Source organism: Chelonia mydas, chromosome 20, assembly GCF_015237465.2.
Source record: "Chelonia mydas isolate rCheMyd1 chromosome 20, rCheMyd1.pri.v2, whole genome shotgun sequence".
In the NCBI taxonomy this organism is placed as follows: Eukaryota; Metazoa; Chordata; order Testudines; family Cheloniidae; genus Chelonia; species Chelonia mydas.
This window is the reverse complement of record NC_051260.2, coordinates 9,303,976-9,329,363: the sequence shown is the minus strand read 5'-3', so window position 1 is coordinate 9,329,363 and position 25,388 is coordinate 9,303,976. Positions and strand designations below refer to the sequence as shown.

Sequence of the window (25,388 nt, the reverse complement as noted above, 5' to 3'; positions counted from 1 at the left end):
CAGAAGAACCCAGGCCACAGGAATATAGAGGGCTCAGCCCTCAATTTCTCACAACAGGAACATGCTCATTTCAGCCATAAGGTTTAGCCCTTTTTCTGCACCCGATAATACTTTAGCGATGGAAGAGGAAGCCACTGAAGCAAACACTTTATAACCTGATGACCACAAACGCAGTGCACGTTCAATCCAGAGACAGTACAAATCTTTCAGTTACTCAAGGCAAAGTTTTAAGGGGAAAAACAAAACAAAAGACTCTGAACAGCTTTCATGTGTAAGTTTAGTTTCAGGAGCACCCAGGGACTAACACATTAGCTGTAACCAAAGCAGAACGTTAGTAGATTTAGTGCAAGTTTCCCTCCTCCTCTCACGCAACTGAGCTGATGCCAACCCAGTCTGACATCATCAGCCCCTCACTCCACTATTGCAGTCCTACAAGGATGGGAACCGGAGAGACCAAGATTGCTCAAGTTCTGACCATGTCAGTTTAAAATGAGGCACCCAGCATGTGCCCCAAAATTACTGTTACCCACCCTTCACCAGACCTGGCCTAGGGCTCCCGGGAGAGAGCACTACTGCAATCATCCGACCTGTCAACCGATTTTATTAAGAGTGCAGCCTGGATTGACTTTAGTTCTTGAAGGCCAAGGCTGCTAAGTGACCTACAGTCTCCATCCCTCCGGGTTTCTGAAACTCCCTACCATCATATTGACGATCCCGCTTACAGTTTGAGGTACCCAGTTAGCAAATCCTACCGTCCTTCGCTGTCTTTGCAGTATGGGCAGGTGCAGGCTTCTCTCCGCATCCTTCGGCCTTGTGGCTGTGGGTCTGGACTAGTCTCCCCTTCTTCCACAGTAGCGTTTTCGTCTCCCATTCCGTCACCCCCTCCACCATGCAGGCCCAACTGAGCACCATGATCACCTAGAGGGAAATATCTGCATTACTTTTGGATCAGCATCTTAACCAGCAAACCCTAAGCAATGAGGAAATTAAAAAGAAGGAAAAACAACTACAATCACTGGTCTAATTGCTAGCTGGCATTTTATACACGTGATGGAGAGTCACGCCACACATCTGAAGGAGCTCCTATGAAGGGGGTATCCTGGGTGAAGAATGGAAGTCCACAGTGATATTTGTAAAGCAGCTCCACCCTTGCCAAGGCGCTTTAAATACAAGTAAATGGAGCAAAGAGCATAAATGCTCTGCTAAGTGTAGATGTAAAAATCCCGACCAAACTCTACTATTACCTATGGATGGGGATCTTGATGGCGTCAGTTGGATTCTATTATGGACTAATCTTGGTGAATTCTCCCATTGTATTTTCTAGACAGTCATGTGGCCAGGAGTTAGCTGCCCCTCTACAGACCCTTTTGCGATCTCAATTTAGATTTGGGAAGTTATTAATTTTGCCCCACCCCCATTTCCTGTACAAAGCTTCCTTACACAAAGCATTGTCAGGGTCAAAAAGAAACAACCTGGTCCAATCCTCCCCCACTCCCCTTAGGGAACATTGAACAAGTTACTTTTTGCCTTTATCCTCCCCCAGCGAATCACTGGCATCGTTATCCAAAATGGACCCAGGAGAGGAGATCAAAACAAAACTTCCTTTCTTTACTCCATAGATTTGCCAGAGTTATCGAGGTTTAAGGCAGTTGTAGAGCATGTGTCTTTCAGGAAGACAGAATTGAGTAAGTCAATATTCTTATCTGTCAACTATTTAAACTATTTCGGTTAACCCACTCTGGAAAACAAAGACAAAATAAGCGTGCAAAACTCCACCACTGAAGTCAGTAGCAAAACTGCAATTGACTCCTCGGGGACCAGGATTTCACCCCAGATGTTCAGATTTCCAAAGAATGGGTGTCTCTTCTCCTACTTGTTTGTAAGTCTGAGACTTTATTAGCTGGGCTACATAATCATAGCTATGAAAATATGTACTTCAGGAAAACACACTCTGGATTACTGACTGTGACTTTACTCTTCTCTTGCCCCCAGCTTCCACAAAGTGTCTACAATTTTAAAGCTAAACCTGAGAGTACACACAAAAGTCTGCAGCCAAGTTATATTACACAGCATTTCCCTAGGCCAAGCATGTACCACTTCTGGCAAGAACTGTGAGCATAAAGTCCAACCAGAACTTTAGTATTCTAAACATACAGACCCCAGAGACAATCTACACAATTCTCACACTATGCAGATTTCAAGGCAACAAAACAGACCTTGGATTAATGGAAAGCTCAGTCTCAGAAGTTCTCTTGTAAGTAGAACTTTTCAGAAGTGCATACAGTATGTTTGCAAATGTAAAAAGTTCAAACTATGTTAAATACATGTTACCAGAGACGGCATCAGCATAAACTAAAGAACTCCTTTATTGTTACTGAATGGAAAATGTACAGTTTCCTCTGGCACAGCTCTGAAATGGGCAGATTCCTGAGTAATACACAGGGTATAACCCAGAACACTATTACAGCCAACATCCTAACATGCTGGTTACTTGTGTCTTATGGGCAGGAGAGAGAGTTAGGGCATAGGACAGCCTGTATTTTCGCCAAGGTCACTACTTAGCTAACATTATTCCCAAGTCAAGGCAACAGTTGTAGATTGTGTGTTTGATGAGCTTACAGGCGAAGATGAAGCAGGAGCAGAAGGGCAGTTCTCACCTTGCCCAGACAGAAATGGAGTAGTCTTTCCACTGCAAGCTGGCATTTCCATGCCCAGCACGAGCCATACACTAAAAATGACATTCTTTCAGATACTGGCAGCAAGCAGGAATGGAAAAAAACATAGTCAGTTTCCACTTGCAACACAAAGGCCAGATGTGTGCAAATTTTAGAGGTTTTAATAACGTCTCACGGTTTATTCAAGGCAAAAAAGTTTCTCTCTTTGGTACTTTTAGACTGCTAGGCTGATCAGAATGAGGACAGTTTTCCTTTAAGTATCTGTTTAGTTTAAAATGATTGAAGCAACAATCCAGGAGCTAATCCACAAAACAGATGCAAAGCCTCCCAACAATAAAATGAGGAACAGCAATAAATAAAGCAGCCTGGGAGAGACTGTAGTTTTAGTAGCATCTATCAGCGAAGATATTGTTGGCGCTCACTAGCTGGCTAATGACTGCGAGCACAGAAAGAGATGTATAAAGTTGAAAAATCGTCTGGCACGGTTCACGCGAGGCATTCTCCACCTCAAGGAGCGATACCTAATTACAAAAACCATAGGAACTAAAGCGTGTCACCGACAAGCTTCCAAATACAGACGAACATATTAAACATTTGTAAAGGGGGGTGGGAGGGATGGCAAGCTTTTAAGCCTATCAATTTTCATTTCCATTTTATTGCTCCACGCTTATGCTGTCATCTAATTGCTTCTTCAATAACCCTAGCTACACTTCTCAAGTGTTTTACTTTCCTTCAAGCTCCACTGCGTGATTATTTTAATGCTGAAAACACAGTAAGTGGTGCAGAAACAGCAGGCTGTGTAATCTGTTTTCAGCTGCAATTAACATATGCCAATAGGTCCAACGACAGATTTAAACTCATATGTTTTCATTGGACTGATGCATGAAGTGATTATGGCATTGTAAGAGCTGTAGCATAGTTAAGGTTGCTGTTTAAAGCCAAATTTTTGATCCTTTCCTAAAATCCATACTGTGATCAGTCTGAAATTTGGAATGTCGCTTCAGGATCCCGGGTGTAGTCTGAGGTGCAAATCTGGGGGGCCATTTGGTTGATAAGATACAGGCCCTCCCCCAAAGAGTGACCTGATTTTTAAAACACAACCATCATCAGCTGCTGTTTGCACAGGTGCAGCTCACGCTGCAGGAAACTGGAATAGGCCGAGCCTGTGCAAACTGTTTTATAGCAGCTCGGGGTTTGCACTGGTGCAGTACACCAACAGCTATCACAGATGGCTTGTATCAGAGCAAATAAATGAAGACAGTAAGGCTCCAGTCAGCTTGCAATTGGTGCCACTCCATTACAGTTTCTCCGTAGGCAAGTCTGAAGGAGATTAATGTGTTGTGAGTTTCCTTATCAGTTAGAAGCAGAAGGAAGCTTCTTGTGGCAATGTGAATTTGGGCACTAAGGTATGGTTAGGAATTCAGTGGAGTTGCCACAGTCTGCATTGATTCAAATCAAAACGACTGTTAATGTCCACGTACAAAAGTGAATCAATCCTCTGTTGTGCAATACTAATGAGCAAAATGAGAGGTTAACCCTCTCATTAACAGCCATTTAAGCTACTACTCAGGTGGCTGATAAAGTATGGAATTATTTTAGCGATATGGAGAACGGTTATGAAGTGAAGGATCTGGGATACCACAAGTATAGCATTTATGCAGATTGTAACCAAGTGAGATTAGTAATTTGTCTTTATTAGAATCCTAAAAGATTATCTATATCCCTAAATCAGGGGTTCTCAAACTGGGAGTCGGGACCCCTCAGGGGATCATGAGGTTATTACATGGGGGAGTCACAAGCTGTCAGCCTCCACCCCAAGCCCCACTTTGCCTCCAGCATTTATAATGGTATTAAATATATAAAAAAGTGTTTTTAATTTATAGGGGGGGGGGTCGCACTCAGAGGCTTGCTGTGTGAAAGGGGTCACCAGTACAAAAGTTTGAGAACCACTGCTGTAAATCAATAAACAATACCACAAGGTTAAGGAACTGTGCATTAAAAACAACTCAGACAGACAGGCCTACCAACTGGACACAGACAATTCACATGAATTAGTTCTGCACAATACAGACCAGTCTAGTTAAAGCTTAGCAGATCCAAAGCTAGGCTCTCTCAGTTTAGCTAAAGCAATTCAAGTATATAGACAACAGACCTGTAGAGAGCTCACAAATAAGCCTTTCAGTATGGACTAGCTTAAACCCATTAGAGTGTGTGGGACCATTTAAAATTCCTGATTTAAAGTCGTCTTCAAGACACAGAAAACCAAGGAAGAGAGGTGAAGCATGGGCCAGCGGATAATGTACTAGTCCAGGTCTCAGAAGACCAGAGTTCTGTTCCCAGCTCCAGTACTCATTTGCTGCGTGGCATCGTGCAACCCCACCTCTTGATGCCTCTGTTTCCCCTCCCATCCTTTGCTGGACTCCTCTACTTAGACTGAAAGCTTGCTGGGCAGGGATCGTCTCACTTCACGTTTGCAGCTGCCTTGTGCTAAGTGCTGTCTTAGGGCTTGTCTACACTGACAATTTACAGCGCTACAATTTTCTCGGTCAGGGGTGTGAAAAAACATCCCGCTGAGCACAGCAAGTTTTAATTCTGTAATGCGCCCATGTAGACAGTGCCCTAGCGCTGGGACACATGCTATGCCATTAGCGGAGGTGGGTTTTTTTGAGTGCATCAAGGTACTAGTGTAATATCGCGTGGGGAGGTTGGGTGGGGGTGTCATGGAAAAGGGGGTGTGCTTTCAAAGGCTAGTATTTGGAGAAACCTGCCCGGAAGAGATAAACGCAGCTATCCTGGAATTACTGATCCCCACTTTCAAAAGCTGCCTCAAAACCTTGCATGTGTCATTTAGACTCGGTTGAGACCCTTTGAAAATTCAATTCTTCCTCTGGGATTATGAGGTGATTATGGAGAGAAGCAGAGCTACAGATTACAAGCCTTCAGAGGCTGCAAAGGCAGCACCCACGCACATTCTTTGTCAAGCAGCTCTGCAGCCTCAACCCAGCTGTTATTTCCCATAACTCTCTCTATACATAACGACGAGAAGCTTCACTCTCCATAGTTAGAACATGCTTGTTAAAGAACACCACACCACACACACACACACAAAGTGCAAAGACTTGAACAGAAAGAATGAGACTGTTTGAGGGATTGGGTGTGAAGTGAAAAGGTCACCTCTATCTTTGCAAGACAGGAAAAATTATTCGATTTAAACCCAGACCACTGTGAAATTTTCACTCTAAGATACTTCAAACATGAAAACACGTTCACTGAGATATGAGATGTTACAGCCACACAGAATTTAAATGTTGAGACTCTCCAGTCAAAACACAGCACTTAACGATCAGTATTATACTCTATTCCTGCAGCTGAAGAACAGTGTCCCACTTTGAGCAATACTGATTGGGTAAAAGGTTCACAAGAAGTTGCCTAACCAACTACTACAACGAGGATTACAACATGGATACAGACTAACATGGCTACTACCCCTCTGAGACCTAACCAACTATTCTTAGTTGATTAATAAAAGTCTGCTTTCACCAGCAGGTGTCACTATAGTCCTAAACCTATCAGAATAAAGACATGGCAGAAGGCCCAAGAGTCAAGCTAAGAACAATATATAAATAAATGGCTAACTTCAGATGTCAGTGACCATCTAACATGTGTTAAGGGCTCCAGAAACCTGTGAAGTGCATGAAAAGCTACATATTTGACTGTGGGCAAGAGAATATGTATAAAATGACTATATATACTTTTAAACATTACACGTTTTCTCTTCCTCTCCCACCCCCAAAATTAGGCCTTGTCCAAGCACGGAATTTGCCCTGCTTATAGCCATCAGAACAGCTGCATCAATACAAGCCCTACTGTCTGCAGGCAAAGCCACTATTTGCACCAAGGGAGCTGACGACTGTTTGAAAGTAGGGAAAATACCACTAGTGCAATTGGTGGTTTTGCCTGCCTGCACTAAGCGCTTGCACTCATGGCTGTAATCAGATGAGGCCTTAGGCTGCAAGAACCAGTATATGGCCAGGAGCACCAGCCAAAACCAATTTGGGGGGCGGGGGGGAGGGAAGAGAATCAGACTCTCTTCCCTGATGGTTTACTTTGCAGGGAAAGAGTTAATGAACACTATTTTTTGGATGAGGGAGCTCAGTCACAATTTGCAAATAAGCTCAGTGTGCACCTCAAAAGTGGGAACTTAAAATAAAAGGGCAGCAGCTCAGCATGTCTGTCCGGAGTAAGATACAGAGGGGCTTATGAAGCAGGAAGGCAGGAGGCAGAAAGTGAATGCATGATGGGGCTGCATTTTAGAAGCCCAGGGGAAAACTACAGAGCCACCACAACTCCTCAGAAGGTTGGTTATCATCAGTGAATACTTTGAGAATACAGGTTAGAGGAGAGATTCTGAGTTGCCCTGTCTCTGTGCGCTGGAATCAGACCTTATGCCGGGGAATAAGTGAAAGCACAGAATAAGCATGCTAGAAAGAACAGTTACAGTCAAATCAACACTTCAGCCCAAATGTGGATGTAAGGTACAACTCTATGCAGCTATGTAAAGGTAATCATACTTTAACACGTTGGGAAAGCGAATCATCTTTCTGCAGTCCCACTGCTACAAGAGGAAATCCAGATGGTCCACAAGTCACGAATCCATGCAATATCCTGTGCCTTCTTCAGCAAGTTGCTTGCATTCATGTGGCCCCTACCACTTCTGTTACCACTTACACAAGTTAGCAGCAACTAACCCAACAAAAAGAAAAGGAGGACTTGTGGTACCTTAGAGACTAACCAATTTATTTGAGCATAAGCTTTCGTGAGCTACAGCATATGCATCCGAAAGCTTATGCTCAAAGAAATTGGTTAGTCTCTAAGGTGCCACAAGTCCTCCTTTTCTTTTTGCGAATACAGACTAACACGGCTGCTACTCTGTAACCCAACAAAATATCAGTCCTAGAAGAAGCATCCCCCATGGGAACTCTCAGAAGCAACCATGCATTGCACAACACTTCCCTCAGACATTTTTGAAGCGCAGTACAATTCATTATCTGATCTGGTCACTTGGTATCTGAACATACACAATCAACTCCAAATTCTTCAATGCTGCTAGGAACATATGTAAACAAATGGCATCATATAAACAGCACTGAGAAGGATGAAGGGAAAGGAAACGACAAACACTGCAGGCTGACTGACCAGGTTAGAACCAATTGAAAAAAACTGCACATAAAATCCATGTGACTAGCCCATTCACACAATTAAATTTAAGTTCTTAGGACAGTTTGGCCTTCCTTTTCAGGCCGTACTAGCATTGGCTTCTCAGGTAAACACAACGTAACAATTTTTAGACACAAATGCAGTATCTTGCCCCAGAAAACACTTGCTAGATTACTTAAAACAGCTACCGCCATGAACTGAAGTATGGTTTTTTTAAGTGGCTAGTGATTCAGGACAGGTTTACACTAGAAATTTTTGCTGGCACAGTAATGTCAGTTAGAGAGTGTCATTTTTTTAAATGATATTTCTCTACTGGCAAAAGCCCTATGCCTTTATACCACCGTTAAAGTGGTTTTGCTACTACAGCTTGTTTCCTTTGGGAAGCAGGTATAAGACATATCAGCAAAAGCACCTACACTAGGAGAAAAGGAGGACTTGTGGCACCTTAGAGACTAACCAATTTGTTTGAGCATAAGCTTCCGTGAGCTACAGCTCACTTCATCGGATGCATGAGTTTGCCACTATAGGCGGCTTAGCACTTTCTGTAACACCTTTAAAGAGGGCTGTCGTCTCAAGGTAAGCTCCCCTCCCCCCAAAAAAGAACCCCAAACAAACAAAACCCACACAAGCTTTCTAGTCACTTTTGAAAGTCTTGGCTTGGAGCTCCTGTACTAGTCAGCAGCAGCATTCCAGGCTCCCTACAAAGTTTAGCAATTTTAGGACAGAACATTTTCATTACTCAAGTTCTTGCAACATGTTTACACTCTGACAACAGAGCGGAGGGAAACAAGGATTTTTTTTTTTAACTTCGTAAATTAACAACAGCCTGTATAGCACTGTGCATACACTCTATCATTTGTGTGCCGTCTTTGAGGAACTGCTGTTACATGAGTAAAAATGTGCACAAGAGATATGTACAAACACAACAATGGGCCTGAAAAACCCCAGCTTCCTGTCATTACTGACTCCTAGCCTCATTCCAATCTTCAAACATGCAAAAAACTACATTTCTACGCCATCTTCTGTTGGCATTTCATAAACAGAAGAAAAAAAAGGGTGCATTCTGGCAAGCAGTTATTTGATTCTAATCATGGCATAAACAAATTATTGCAAGAGGGGGAAAAAAGACCACTAAAAAAAAGGGAAGACATGCACTCTTCATTCTTCACATAGCAGAATGCTCTGAAGTCACCAGAATACAGCGGTATTTTATGGAGAAGGAACAAAGCCTGACAATTTACTTTTATCATCTTCATTAATACAGACTGCTTGTCAAATCATTCTGCCCAGATCACAGACCATTCCCAGGTTACAGAAGCATTGAATGTACATCAGTGGTTCTCAACCCACGGCAGGATCAGCATACAGCTGCAGCCCATGTGACATCCTCAGGGTCATACAAGTAGTATATATATTGTGTGAATGCGGCCCACATAACACAGAGAACTGCATATGTGGCCTACCACGGTAAATATGTTGAGACCTACTGATGTATATTAATAGCTATGCAAGTATATTTTTCAATGCTCTGGGTTCCAAACAATAAGGAATATTTTTTCAGATAAGACTGATGAGAGAGTTGCCATGGATGTACAGCTCCAGCATCTTCAAAATGAAGCTGACCCAATTTTAATACGGTCCCTTTAATTTTGAAGCAGTTTCACCCCTGCTTTGGCCATGTGTATCTGTTGCTCCTTCACCTGACATGGCAAAAGCCGGCATGAAACAAGACTGCCTATCATGGACATAATCCTGTTGTATGAACACAGTTTGAACACGCCGAGCACAGACATACCTCCTCCCTTCCTCCCAGACATACCTGCAGACAAAGTACACCCACCCCTTTCTGGTGCTGAAACACCAACCAGGTGCCAGTACACTGACAGAGACACTGGAGCACCTTAATTGTAAGTGTCAAAGGGGAACCCCGGTGCTTAAAAATAAATGGTGAAGCGGTAGCAAAGCAGGCATTAAAGGGTAACCAAATGTGCCACCGCATTAAGGTAAAGGTCTCACAATTTAGGTGGCCATTACTAATCCAACTGGATGAAGTACAAATGAAAGATACAAGCAAGTAAGACGAGCGAGGATGACACAAATGCAGCAAAACAGGAGCCCTTTCACTGACCACAGTCAGGAGGAAACAGACAAACTACATCCTGTAGGTAACAGTGTATGAAGATGGACCGGGGGGGCCTATGATTGCCTCTGGAGTGGGGTTCAAAATGCTGTAAGCACTATGCTAATTCTGCATCAGTCTCATGCTAAAGACGGAAGACCCAAAAACGAGAGAGTCTTGGCAGATGGTTTTTACAGACAAAGTGGTTTCTTGTTTTTCAAGCCACTGGTCTGAGCAAAATGATAGGTTGGGATTTTTTTTTTTATGTTCTAAAACTGGATGAGGAATGCCCTCTGGATTCTAGACAGAATATTTTTAGATCCGCCACTGTTGACCTTGAAAAAAATGCCCACAATATTCACCTTTATGTAGGATCCGAACACAACTGTGTCTTATGCAAACTCTGCAATGTTTGCAACAGTTAAACCCATCCTGGATAAAGAGGAAAGCAAAATAAATAAATAAATCACTAAATGAGAAAATAAATTTTAACTCTGAAATGTAAGGGATACTACAAAGAGACAAAAAAAGCCACAAGATTTTTTTTAATTAAAGCGACACTGCCAAGTACAAATAAAGCAAAAAGAGGAACTACCGTGACCAATCCAAACGCACCCAAAAATATTTCTTATACATGCAATATTTCTGTGTACGAAAGTTTATTTTTGGTCTGTGGTAGTTGGTAGCTTCAGAAAAACATTAAAAAAAGCTTTCTAGCTCACAAATCCAATAATTCTCCCAAGACTCCATTCTCTTCCCATTTCTCAGCAGATTTTATAGCCCAGAACGACAGCAAGATCCTACACTATCCAGTATTTGTAATTTCTCTAAAATATATTGCACTACAGATACTCTAGCAGATCAAATAAAATTAAACTACACTAGCCACATAAAGTAGTAAAGTACACTTTGCAATGCAGTATCCTTGATTTTTATCTTGTTTGCTTAACTTGCTAATTTGCAAAATTCATTAATCTGCAATCATAGTCATTTGTGTAAATTGGAGAGGCTCTATGTTAATTCTTTTGAGTTATGGACAGCTGAGTGGGGAACACATGGTACTCCTTGAAGAAGAGTGTGCTGCTTCGAAGCTATACTAAAGCATATTGAGTAATTGTATTTTAGTTTGGTGTTTAATGACTTGAAGCTACTCAGCAAGTTCTATGATATCCTTTAATTGTTAGAGGTTTTTATGCTGCAAGTTAAATTAAATTGAATTCTTTCGGGGGAAAAAAAACAAAAAACCTCACAAAACTTTAACCGCTTTTTCCTGACGTAAGAGAACAAGTTTGGTTTCACAGTGGCAACTGAGTAATAAATAAGAATGGCCAGACTGGGTCAGACCAAAGGTCCACCTAGCCCAGTATCCTGTCTTCTGACAGTGGCCAATGCCAGGTGCCCCAGAGGGAATGAACAGACCAGGTAATCATCAAGTGATCCATCCCCTGTCCCCCATTCTAACCCCTTGTTAACAGACGCTACTTACAGTCAGATCTGATGTAAACAATGCAGGACATTTGCACAGAATACCAAACCTGTCAAACCAGTATAGCTGCCAATACTTTCCTGAATCATAAGTTGTACAAGTCAAAGTTCTAAAGCGAGGTGCAAGTTAAGGAACAGGTCTCTGAGCAGACTAGTTTGCAGCAGCCCTGTGGTATCTGTCTGCTAAATCAACTCAGTTACAGTTCTCAGAAACTTCATTCTGGCTCCAGAAGGGAGAGTGACTTTAAAATTGGCACAACCTGAACACTGCAATGGATGGAATTAAATGGAGTGAAAATTTCCAGAACATTGTTATATGAAAGACATGAGCATTTTCACTAATTAATGGCTTTCCTTTATACTTTCCTCTGACTTAAAGACAGTATAAAAGCCTATGCAAATACAATGCTGTAATATGAGGCAAGATGTTCTGAGTATTTCCAGTACACACTTCCTATTATCAAGGGTTTGAAGCTGAACAGAGTTCAAATTTGGCTGAAGCCAGCCATGCAGTACCAAGGTTTTGTTTTGACAGTTTCAGGGAAAAAACTCCCAAACAAACCGGTTTCCTCTTATTGAATCATACAAGGTGGGGACTCGACTTCTCAGATCACCAGTATTGTGGATATTTCTTCGATTAAAATGAAACTATCTTTTGTGGAGAGTGAGGGGAGAGAAACAAACCATCTACAAGAAGCTGAGATACTGAACGTTAAGTATTACACAACTGAATTATTTTCTGAAGTTGGGTAATTTGATGTGATCAATGAAACAATTACAGTAAGTTAAAAAGGGATCTTGTCCAGGCTCCTTGCCCTAAAGTGGAACCTAATTTACCCCTCTTCCCACCCCTAGGAGTACGTACCATGTGGAGGTCTCATCTCCCCCAGATACAAGGTCTCTTTAAAAAAAATATTTAAAAAATCATGTATTTGTGCCAGCAACCCAACAGCTATGGGAAACCCCACAAGAACAGAGTTATGACACACAGTTGGGCAAGTTAGGGATGCATTTGGTAACCTTAGTCTCTAAGGTGCCACAAGTCCTCCTTTTCTTTTTGCGGATACAGACTAAAACGGCTGCTACTCTGAAACCTGTCACAAGGAAACATGTTTCAAAGGGTTATTTCTTTGACATGGGCCTTTAAAAACAACATTTTTGCTCTGTTCCTCTCCTACATTCAATGGCTTAGCATGCATCTATTCAAATACTTTACTGAACCCTGAAGCCAAGTTCCTTCTGCCAGCATGCTTGTGCAGGTAGTGGGAAAAGGAAAGAGGAGAAGAAACTGGTTCACATTCTCAAACATGGCTGAAGCATGAATGATGCACCATATTTTGATGAAGGTTATAGAGAGAGACCCAGTGTGACAGCACTATCTCTGCTAACTGCTCCACAGGAATACAAAACACTATTTGAAGCCAGAGGAAAGAAACTGCTGCAAAACTAATCACAAGGGATTGAGGTACAAATAGTCCGAGAATGACAGAGAAAACTAAGGTTTCAGAGTAACAGCCGTGTTAGTCTGTATTCGTAAAAAGAAAAGGAGTACTTGTGGCACCTTAGAGACTAACCAGTTTATTTGAGCATGAGCTTTCGTGAGCTACAGAGAAAACTAAAGTAGTGAAAATTTTACACCACCCTTAGCAGAAACTCACACTATAACTGATGGCATAGGCTCAAAGCTAGTATCTACAAAATGTCTCAAGACTGCAATTGAGGGGAACATGAGAAGGAGAATATCCAGTGGGGTTCATAATGCAATGGGACAGTGTGAGAGCGTAAGGGTCTGCCTGCACAGATCCCTCTACAGGATTGGGGCCCAAGTTGCCCCGTGGTCGAATGACAGCCAAACTGAGTGTAGGAGGAGAAATTGCAGATTTTGTAAACAAACACATTACAATAATTCTGTTTGACCACACAGGCCGCTGCTTCTTGTGGGACTCCCTGATTAGGAAACAAGTGCCCTGACCCAAGTTGCCGCCATTCAGAGCTTGTGCTCTTCAGCAATTCACACAGAATGCTTCCATCCAGATCACAAAGGTAAACAATGATTTGAAATTTAAAAATGCAGCCTTGTTCCAGCCACTAGCCCGCTGTGTTTGGAAGGTGGAAAACCCTGTGAGCTCCACTCTCCACCCCCTGGCTGCATGGGCTTGGCAGGTGGCATGAATGTTAGCCTCCTCTTTTGTACTCAGCTGTTTTGCACTACAAAAAGAGCCTCAGCTGAGTACTTTCATGCATGCATTCATCAGTTAAGGCCCTGAGTGCCTTGCATCAAAGACACCTAATGGGAACACATTACAGTAGCCTGTATACCTAGCACATACTTTACCCAGGCAGTAGACGATCCCTATCTTTTGAAGGCAACCAACACCAAAAGCAAAGCAGTACTTACAGTACTATATAAAAGTGCTTTACTATTAACTAGGTGTCCAACATGCAAACCTTGTCCATTTCACCACGTGTGCCACAGATTTTGCAGTTAATGGCCTAAAGCTAAAAGGTTGGTTTCTTAAAGTAAAGCAGAAAGGGGAAAAGAAACTACAGTGGATCGAGTACTTCTGTAAGTGTCACATGCCCCAGAATGTCCACAAAGTCTTTTCCACATCGCAAAAAAGGTATCAACATTCAAACTGGCTTCCCTGCTCTATGCAGGCTTACATTTTTTGACACAGATGACATTTTAATTACATCTTTAGAAGACGTATAGCAGGAGTGATGTCTCTTTCACTGATCCTTAGATGAATGGTATCTGAAGGTTTCAGAGTAGCAGCCGTGTTAGTCTGTATTCGCAAAAAGAAAAGGAATACTTGTGGCACCTTAGAGACTAACCAATTTATTAGAGCATAAGCTTTCATGAGCTATCTGAAGGTTGCAATCCCACACTACAAACATGTAAAATTAAAACCAAATTCTGGAGTTGTCCTGGAGCTGCATGTAGGACAAAGTTTGACCACAATCCCCTTTGTCACTTCATCGAGACAATCCTCATTCCCATTAAGAAACAGAAGCAGCCACAGTTTGAGGGTGACTATTGAGATGATAATAATACCACTAAGCTCTTATATAGCCCTTCAGACCAGGAGATCTCAAAGCACTTTACAAAGGAGATAAACATCATTATCCCCATTTTTCAGATGTGGAAACTGAGGAAGAGAGAGGTTAAGTGGCTTGTTCAAAGTCATCAGCAGGCCAGAAATAGACCCCAAGTCTCCTGAGTACCAGTCCAGTGTTCTATTCACCAGGCAACACTGCCTGGCACTATTACATCCTCAACACAATAATTGAGCCTAATTTTATGTATATATTTATTACATGCAACAAACTATATTAAAAACACCATTAAGGCTGAAAATCATTACGGGGACTCTGGGAATGTAATAGCCTCTGAGAATTATGGGTGGATGAGATTTCCAAGGCTTCCTAGAGGATTTAGCCACCCAAGAGCTAGGGAATTCTAGAATTCAGGCAGTCTCTGCAAATTTAATTTTACCCACTTTTGCGTACACAAAAGAGTCTTGCCCAAGATCACACAGGGAGTCTAGGACAGAGACAATCAAGAACCCAGCTCTCCTGGGTCCCAATCCAGTGCTTTTGCCACAAGAGAACATCCTCTCTTCTTATAATCCTCTGTCCCATTTACTATTCATCCACAACAATGAAAGAAGCAGAAGTCCTATAGAACAAGTACTACGTGACCATGCAGTTAAAAATTGCAGAACACACAGGAGCAGAATTAAGACTGCATAGGCACCCTTATTTCTGGTACCTGTACCTGCCAATTCTTTAGCACTTGACTTTGAACCTTAGTTCGTTTAATTCCCTTGGACTTTAAGAGAAAACTGAAAGACAGAAATTGTATCACATGGAGCCATACCGATTCCCTGCATGGATGATCAGCAGGGTTGGAACCCAGAACCATTAGATCCACAGTATAAACTATTATCACTTGAGCTAAAGGAGTATAAATAATAGCAGTGGTAGACTCGGCTTTCTGCGTGGGCTAGCCATTAAAGGTACAGACAACACACACCTCACCATTGGCTTACACGACTATTTGCACAAAGCAGTGAAACAAAGTGGAAGTCAGGATTCCACAGTTGTACTTCCTGGCTCTCGAGGGAATGAGATCTGGGTGGTTACAGACAGCACCAACACGCGCGCGCACACGCACGCACACTCAGAATGGCTGCGGAGAAGATTTGAATCTCTAATATTAGAGACCAGGGTTCTATCCCTCAGCTCTCTATAAGTGAGCTTGTGCAACCACTCAGTTACTTCTGTTAAAGGAGAAAAACAATATTCTTACTCAATAATACAGCCAAAAGCCAGGAAGTGCATAGAGTTAGTGGAAGAACCAAGCTGACAGCTCTGCTCTCTTAGCTCCCACCACTTTCCTGAGGACAGGGTGGCAACTTCTGCTCTTCCCCATCTGTAGTTCAAGCTCCGTGGGGTCCGGGAGCAGGCTCGGTGTACAGGATGGGTCAGCAAGTATTCTTAGTGCGGGTGGAATGTTCAGCGATTTTAGCAGCAAACCTCGAGCAATCTCTGCGGAGCACATACAAATGATGATGCTCAGAGTCATAATTCGGCAAGATCCGGTTAGGTTTTGATGCGGACAATAAGGGCTGGCACATTAATGATTATATACGGCTAACCCCTGACAACATTTCAATTTCACTTTTCCCTTCACCTCATTCTCTGAAGCGCATTAACTGTTTCTGCCAAAACTTAAAAAAAAAAAACAAAAAACAAAAAAACCCAAAACAGTCCTTACACAGAGTGCAAGCATGGAAAGTCCCAGCACAAACTGTTCAAAGTTTGGCACAGTGATAAGCAACAGGGGCTCATAATAGAAAACGTCAGGCAACTTTAACAGTAGGCATCACTTCCAGCTCGGCCTATAATTTATTTATATCTCACCACACGAGAGCTTGGCCAAAAACATCCAAGTAGGTTCCCATAGGTCTCTTGAAGCCTGCACCACAATATCTACCAGTCACCTGAACATTGTATCCTCCAAGTTGAGGACAAAGGCCTCTGGCCATCTCTGCTGCAGAATGCATTATGTCAGACAATTAAAATTTAAGGCAGCAAACATGTCATCACAAATGAGGGGTTTTCCACTAAGAGCAGCCCTCTTTCTACTCTAACACATGGTTCTCAGGGTTAAAAAAAAAAAAAAAAAAGAACATGGCTGCTCAGAAATAAGCCATCTGATGCAGGGGTGGGCAAACTATGGCCCGCGGCCCGGATCCAGCCCGCCAGTCATTTTAAGCGAGCTCTCGCTGGGGAGCGGGGTCTGGGGCTCCAGCTGGGGAGCAGGGTCAGGGGCCGCTCTACAAGGCTCCCGGAAGCAGTGGCATGGCCCGCCTCCAGCTCTTACGCGCTCTAATGACCCCCTCCAGCACTCCAATGGGAGCTGCAGGGCTGGTGTCTGTGGATGGTGCAGCATGCAGACCCGCCTGGCCGCGCCTCCGCGTAGGAGCCAGAGAAGGGACATGCCGCTACTTCCGGGAGCCGCTTGAGGTAAGCGCCACCCGGAGCCTGCACCCCTGAGCGTCTCCCCATGCCCCAACCCCCTGCCCCAGCCCTGATCCCCCTCCCGCCCTCTGAACCCCTTGATCCCAGCCTGGAGCACTCTCCTGCACCCCAAATCCTTCATCCCCACCCCCACCGCAGAACCTGCACCCCCAGCTGGAGTCTGCACTCCTTCCTGCACCCCAAACCCCTGCCCTGATCCCCCTCCTGCCCTCCGAACCCTTTGATCCCAGCCTAGAGCACCCTCCCACACCCCAAACTCCTCATCCCCAGCTCCATCCAAGAGCTCCCTCCCACACCCTGAACTCCTCATTTCTGGCCCCACGCTGGACACCGCCCCCGCAATCAGAGCCCTCATCCCCTCCTGCCCCCCCAACCCCAATTCTGTGAGCACTCATGGCCCTCCATACAATTTCTATTCCCTCGGGCCAAAAAGTTTTCCCACCCCTGATCTGATGGGTAGTCTCCAAGACAGTTCCTCCCTGATCCACCCATCCAGGGCAAAGCCATCTCACAAATACAGGAACTAGGAGTTGCCTATATGCTTCAAGCAAGCTGAATAGGCTCAGAGCAGGCTGCACAGGATGTACTTGGGAGGACCACGATGTTAGAATACTAGACAATACTAGTGAATCCACTGAACACAGAAATCAGACAAATGAAATGACAAAAACAGGCTCTATACGACGCACACACAATGCTTATGAGAAATATCCACGTTATTTCATTGACTTCATACAGTGGAAAACCAATAATTACAGTTAATCAGATATGAAAACAGCTTGTAGACATACAAAACCCAAATCAATTTAACAGCAGTTCAACAGGTCATAAAACACTGCAAAACAATTCCAAGGAAGTGGCTTTATTCTCTTTCATGAAGGAAACAGAAATTGAATTGCACAACATTTAAACTGCTTCTAAATTACGTGACTCACTTGAGTGGTTGCATTTTTAAGTAAGATACAAAATGATGTGACATGCACCATCCTAAGAAGCTATTACCAAGTACAGGCAATAGTTTAAAAATATTACCCTTCAGCATTAAGTTCACTCAGTGAAAGAAATTAAGAAATGCTCTGTCTCAAAAGTAGGAACAAAATTTCCGAGTGTCAAGACTAGCAAGACCATAAATGCACATTGCACTATGACACCATAAGGCTGTACCAACTACAGTATCGATTGTTGAGAGGGACCACTTGTGAGACGACAGTATTGATTCAATGGAAACAATCAGGATGCTTTGTGCCAGTCTCAATGTTTGAACATCTCCAAGTAATGAGATCATAGCATTTTATACCCACCCCTACTTCCTTCTGGCCACAAACTTCAAGTCACTGTATGGAAATTCCTAATTTAAGATGAGGAAGAAATATTATAAATGCTCCCCCAATTTGACTCTTTTGCCTTGTAGAGTTTGCAACCCTGTCTGGCTTATCCCTTGGGTCAGGGGAGTCAAACCCATACTGAATTCCACTTTTAAGGATGGTCCATATACATTTAGGCCTCCATAATGACCACATACTTCCTCCAACATACAATGGATCTTTTACTCATGTCAATAAGGGGTTTGGATAAAGATCAGGAGGAGAATATAGGCTTTATTTAGAAACTGAATTTTAGTTGTTCGTAATTTGTTCAGGGCTTCATTGTTGCTCTCAGCAGTACATAGTGGGAGAACATGTTCCCTTTTAGAATCACTGCTATTTCTGCCTTTTGTTCTCTTCTTTCCTCATCCTCCCTTCTGTCTATCCCCCTCTTCCCTGTCTGGCTCAGGTCTCTCCCAATTCCCTCCTTCCCTGGGCTTCACTCCCACACTTCACAAAGTCATAGAGTTTAAGGCCAGAAAGGATCACAGATCTAGTCTGACCTCCTGACTATCGCAGGCCACTAACACCACCCGCACACCTAACTCAACAAAGGATGTGAGACCAAAATATATGAGACCAACAGATTAGACAACCATATGGTACAGGCAGAGGGACTGAGGTGCACCAGTGCTTGCAGCTCCTGCAGTGACACGGAAAGGATTAAATGAGGTATACCCAGATAATCCCAGCAAGTGATCCACACACTGCAGAGGAAGGTGAAAAACCTCCTCAGTTTGACCTGAGAAAAACTTCTTCCCGACCCCACATGTGGTAATCAGTTAGACCCTGAGCATGTGAGCAAGAACCAGCCAGCCAAGCACCTGAGAGAGACAGGATGCTTGGTGCCACCCAGCCCTGGCCCACCCTGCCCCATGTCCCATCCCCAGCCATGACCATACTGGATGCTTCCAAAGGAGGAGATTAAAATGACACCTCCCAGAAATGCATCTGGGGAGTGGGAATCCCCTTCTATCCTAACCCCTGTGGATGACTGGCTGAAACCCCAAAGCTGGAACACAAGACCTGCCTGCCACAATCACTTCCCTCCATTTCATTTGTTAAAATGATCAGCAATGAAGGAGTTAACCTTCATAATTGGGTTTAGGTGTGAATTCCATGATTAAGGAAGGGTGGGCAGTTAGTTCACACCTCTTCAGAGTTCATTTCAGGTTGTCTGAAGATTCAGGGAGCCAACATTGCCTCTGTAATACTTTGTTCCTAGTGCAGGACTTTATCTTCACAACTATGAAGGGTAGAAACTTTTTAAAATGGAAGCTTAGATTCTGCTGAATCTGAACCTGTCACATGGCCCACATAAACGAAAAAGGTCAGATCTGGCTTGCAGACTGGGTGTTTGACACCTCTCCCACAGCTGGCTGTGTTGTCTGGAAACTTCATGTCTTTGGGTTCCTCCCCTGTTAGCAGTGTTTATCAATCTGTGGGGTCATGACCCCCAGGGGGTCATGGGACAAGTCTGGGCGGGGGTCACAAGCAAGCTCAGTGTTAGGGGGTAGGAAGCAGGGCAATTGCCTAGGGGGCCTGCAAAGCTAATGCACAGAACGGTTGAGACACTGCCTTACAGGAAGCGAGATCAGAAACAAAAAGAATAATTCAGAAGCCATTTCAACAAAACGTCCAACTTACCAGTAGCATTTGCTATAGCCAGCGGCAGCCCTTGTAGCTGGTGTACTTGGATTCCAGACGCTCCCAAGGCACTGAGGTTAATGGTCTGAAGGCCTGGCATAGAAGACAGCTGAGCGGCATTTACAGTGACAGTGCCGCTGGGGAGTGAGGCAGATGCTATTGGTGTGAGCGTGTTGGTATGCCCCGTCTGCCCCAGAGAGACTCCCTGCATTGGGGCCAAGGTGATTGTCTGAGCTTGGGGGTTCTGCACCTGAAGATTCTGCAGCTGAATAGTCTGCCAGCTGACCTGCCCATTTGGCCCCACAGTAGGTGTTCGAATAATGATTGGCCCAGAGTTGGAGACTGCTTGAAGCTGAAGGTTCTGCAAAGCATCTTGGGAGATGGCTTGGGTGGTAAAGGTCTGGCCAGAGAGTGGAGCAGCTTGGAGGGCCTGAATGGTTTGCCCTCCCTGGACAAGCTGAGGCTGCACTAGGATCTGCTGTTGAGACTGCTGATTTTGATCAGCGTCCTTCTGCTGACCTTGCTGAAGTCCCATGCCAGAAACCTGGTTCTGCAGAGAGTCCGAATTCTGAATGCCGCTAACCCTCTGGGGTGTCTGGACCTGAACATTTGTTCCCATGGTCCCACTGCTGGAAAAATTCATGACACCCATGTTACTGCTTGTGGTCGTGGTAGAGTAGCTGTTGGCATTGGTGAAAAAACCACCAGAGGTGGCAAGGGACGTCACTATGTTGGAAGAGCTGATTGCAGAACCAGAAGTCACTATTTGAGAGCTGCTGTCTTGAGAGCCAGAGCTACTTAAAGTGACGGTCTGAGAAGTGGGCGCCAAACTCGTGGCAACACTGCTGACAGGCAGCAAGGTGATATTACCATTTAAAGCCACTGGGACATTTGCCACATATTGAGTTTGTCCCGAGAGGGCGTTATTGCCCAATCCAACCCCCTGGATTGGGACAGCCTGCTGCAGCAGATTTGGCATGGCGGCTATGATATTGCCTGTCCCACCTCTGTTTGTAATGAGCTGTTGATTTGTCCCGGGGATGATCTGAAGTTGGCCAGAGGCATCCTGCTGGACGTTAACTTGGGCTGGGGTGGTGGCAAACTGCAGCTGCTGCCCATCAACTGTTTGAAACTGTGGGATCACCTGGTACTGAATGTTTGGTAGGACACCAGGCAAACTGGTCAGCACCTGCTGATTCTGCAAATTGGGGGCAGCGGCAACCACATACTGCCCAGCTGTCACAGGTCGGTTTTTTGGTGAGGACTCGCTGCCGTTGCTCCCTTGCTCCTTGGAGGAGGTGGATGTCCCAGGGACAGTGGAAACGATTTGCCAACCATTTGTAGTCTGGGCAAGCTGAGCGGCAGCAGCTGTGAGGTCCAGCTCACCTGAGCCCCCCTGCTGGCTCTGGGAGCTGTTGGAGTTCTCATTGGGAGACTCAATCCTGCTGCAGGTGGCTGCCAGCAGAGCCAGGGGGGAAGGCTGGGATTCCTAAAGACAAACGAGGAGAAGCAGTTAAGTATCGCCAGCCCCGTGCGAACTAAGCAAAAACAAGGAGGAGTGTTCGGCTAAAGATTAGGGAAACAGCCCTTAGTGACACACACAGCTGGAAAATACAGCTAGCAAACATAGGGCTGTCAGGCATGAGCACGTGGAGGAACATCAAAGGAGGAAGGATTTCTATGAACACAAGGAGAGATGGTAGAAACTGCCTTCATGGTTCAGCCCAAGACCAGGAAGTTTCCCTTTGCCGTGATATTTGGCACATCTCCAGAGGAGAGATCCTAAGAGGCAGTACTATTGCTACTAGGCACCTATGGACCCTGAGACGATGCATCCCCTAGAAAGAAAAGAGGATTAAAGAAAGGGCTAACATCACTATTTCTTGGAGGAGGTGCAAAAATGTTAACACTGGCAGAGGTTTTGTATATGATCTCGGGGGACAACCATATTCCATTCTCTATAGGGTCTCATACTGTGCTCATCAGCACAACAGCTGAGCACCTTCTAGGTGTGCATCAAGCAATATGACTAACACATCACATGCTTGTTCTCTCCTCCTTCCACCAGGGGAAGACATGTGTGCAGTGGAGCGTTTGTTTTGAAATTATATGCATGAACGCACTTTATATGTTATACAAGGTCAAAGAAGTGACTGATTTCCCCAGTCTTAAAACTCTCCTCTCTCTACCCCAAAGCTAGCCCCTACCCTTTACTATTGGGGCCATCACAGGGAACCTCGCCACACAGAAGTCATGGGTTTTTGCAGTCTCACAGTGTGCATGAGGACTGCCAGGGTACCACCAACCTGCCTCCTTTCAAATCCCATTCCCCACCGACACCATACACAATCTTCTCTTTTCCTACCATGCTGGGACTCCACTCACCTGACCCTCACCATTGCCTCCAATACTACTGCTTCTGCTACAAGCACTTTCTTCTTCCTTCTCAGACTTCACAACAGCCATTTCTTCTGGACTCTCTTGGTCTGCATGGGGAGGAAAACGATAAACACTGTTACAATTAAACTGTAAAAAGTTTATAAGAAGCAGAGTACAGGGAAGGGTTGAGAAGGGTGATGAGAGCAGTTTAAAAACAGGAAAGTTAAGGGAAAAGAGAACACCCAGGAAAGTGAAAACAGAAAGAAGGGAGGTGGGACTAGAAAGGTGAAGGAGGGTCTTTCTAAGTATTTAAAGGGCACCAACCACCCCTAGTATCTAGGCACTCAACTGGACAGAGAGAGGTAAAGGGAAGGCTTGAGAGGATGGTGAAGGGGGAGATGGTGAAGGAGACAGAAAGGGAAAGCAGAAGAGGGGAGGGGGGCTGTTAAGCTGTAGAGAAGAGAGACTGGGGAAGAAATTGACAAATGGGGGTTAGCACAGAAACTCAGTGAGGAGGAAACAGGAGGAATGTGCTCTCTTCCTCTCTCAGGTTCCTCCCCATTCCACTCTTGCAAGTCCCTTCTTCTGCTCCCCTCTCCACCCCCTGGGTTCTCCCCTCTATCCCCATGCCCTCCCTTCCTCAGGGCCCCATTGCACCTGCTCCCTCCCTCCCCTGAGTGTTCCCCCTCCCACAGACCTTCCCAACCTCTCTCCACCCAGATTCCACTTCTGCAAAGGTTCCCTCTACACCCTAGGACAGTGATTCTCACCCAGGGATACATGTACCCCCTGGAAGACGTCTCAGTACCCCCAGGGATATATCAACTCATCCAGATATTTGCCTAGTTTTACAACAGGCTACATAAAAAGCACTAGCAAAGTCAGTACAAACTAAAATTTCATACAGTCAATGACTTGTTTCTACTGCTCTATATACGATACACTGAAAGGTAAGTATAATATTTATATTCCAATTGATTTTATAAATATGGTAAAAATGAAAACAAGCAATTTTTCAGTAATAGTGTGCTGTGCCATTTTTGTATTTTTATGTCTGATTTTGTAAGCAATTGTTTTTTAAATGAGGTGAACATGTGGGTATGCAAGACAAATCAGATGCCTGAAAGGGGTACAGTAGTCTGGAAAGGTTGAGAACCACTGCCCTAGGATCCTGCACCACTAGGCCTCTCTCTCCCCAAGTTTCTGCCCCCCACCCCCAACCCTGGATCCATCCCACAAAGTTCTCCCATCCCCCTGGATTCTCCACAAGGGCTACCCCTCATGCCAGGACTAAACCACAAGAGTTCCCCAGTTCCCCCCTCCCCCCGCCCCAAGGAACAGGATCCCAGCCCCTTTTCTCATAGGATCCATCACACAAGGGATTCCCCCTCCCCAAAAATCCTGCCCCCTCCTCCCCCCCGTCTGTTCCACAAAGGCTGCATGAAAGATTCGCTCTCAGGAAGGTTCCACTCCCTGCCCTCACATCCGCCCTCCCCACTTCCAGGTGCCTTCCCCCAGGATTATTCCCACCAGGATCCTGGCCACCCCTCCGCATGAGGGATCCCCCTCCCACCTGGATCCTACCCCCACCCCGTCCAAGAGCCCCCTCCCATAACAGCTTCCCCCCCCCAATCCTTACACTTACACCGTCCCCCAGGGGACCCCACCTCACGAGAGTCCCCCCCCACCCCACCGGATCCTTACCTCCTCTCCCAGGGATTCCCCCCTTAAGGGTTCCGCTTCCCCTGAGGTCCACCCCCACGAGGGGTGCCCCTCCCCCTGGATCCTCCCCCACGAGGGCTCCCAGTCCCTGCGAGATCCACCCTCACGAAGGATGGCCCCCCCACGGGATCTTTGCCCCCCTCCCCCCGTGACCCACCCCACGAGGGTACAAAGGTCCCCCCTCCCCCGGGATCCTCCCCCATCTCGAGCCCCCTCCCCTCGTGACCTCCCCCACGAGGTTTCTCCCCTCCCCCGGGCTCAGGTACCAATCCCTCCCGGGACCGCCCCCACGAGAGTTCCCCTCCCTCCGGGGATCCTGGCCCTCCCCGGCCCCCTCCCCCGGGATCCTCCCCCGTCTCGAGCCCCCTCCCCCCGGGTCCCACCCCCCGAGGGTTCCCCCCTCCCCCGAGTCCCTCCCCTCCCAGGTCCCCTCGGCCCGGGGGTGGGGGCTGGCCGGGGCGGGGCCGGCCCGTCGGAGTCGGCCGGACTCGCGTCCCCCGGGGCCGGGGTGGTGCCGTCCTTACCGCTCATGGTCGCTGCGGGGGGCGAGCCCAAGTCGCTCTCGGGGCGGGGGGAGGGGCGGGGGAGTCCGACTCGCTGACGAGGCAGCCTAACCCCGCCGGTGACCGCCAAAGGGCTGGCGAGGGAGGGACTGGGGGAGCTGTGCGACACGGCCCCGGCCCTGAGACACGCCTCCCGACTCGGTCCCACCCAATCAGGAGGCAAGGTGGCACCCTGTGGGCGGGACTAATGGCGGATGACAGGTTGCATGGCTAATGGCAAACCAGGCGGATTCTAAGAGGGAGTGGTAGCAGTCCACGAAAAGCCCCGGCCCTAGGATACGCCCCCTTCGCGGCTCCGCCCAATGAGGGAGGGCAGCGGAAGGAACTGACGGAGGCTGTGGCCAATAGAAAATCAGAAGGCCCTTTCGGGGAAGGGTGGGACGAAGGGATGAGGCGAAAGAACAACTGACGTGACAGATGGCCAATCAGCGATCATGCGGGCTCCTCAGGAAACCCCGTACGGGAGAGGCTTGGAGAGCATGGAACGAACTTGTGATTGATGTGAAATTTGACCAATCGGCCGTTAGGCGGGCTTCTAAGACGCTAGCTATGTAGAGAAGGCGGGACTAAAATTCAATTGACGCGAGACAACACCAATGAGCTATCAATAATGTGAAAGACGGGAGAAGGCGGGATTAGAGTCTGACATGTAGAGCGACCAATCAGCGAT

At 45.7% G+C, this 25,388-nt stretch overlaps 1 protein-coding gene and 1 long non-coding RNA gene across 2 annotated transcripts in view; both read right to left on the bottom strand.

The window, feature by feature from the left end:
- Positions 1–24,926, bottom strand: part of SP1 (Sp1 transcription factor) — a 32,159-nt gene extending 7,233 nt beyond the window's left edge. Inside the window, exons 1-4 of the mRNA XM_037883769.2 lie at positions 24,680–24,926; positions 22,440–22,540; positions 20,055–21,543; positions 753–918 (exon numbers count right to left, since the gene is read on the bottom strand). Of these exons, the coding sequence (XP_037739697.1) occupies positions 753–918; positions 20,055–21,543; positions 22,440–22,540; positions 24,680–24,686 (1,763 nt within the window). The 5' untranslated portion in view covers positions 24,687–24,926. The remainder of the gene's footprint in view (positions 1–752; positions 919–20,054; positions 21,544–22,439; positions 22,541–24,679) is intronic.
- On the bottom strand, positions 930–12,898 carry LOC122463365. The gene is made up of 3 exons (XR_006286637.1): positions 11,498–12,898; positions 10,374–10,443; positions 930–2,752 (listed from the first exon to the last, which is right to left on the bottom strand). It is a non-coding gene; the product is annotated as an uncharacterized LOC122463365 (long non-coding RNA).
- Positions 24,927–25,388: the final 462 nt, after the last annotated feature.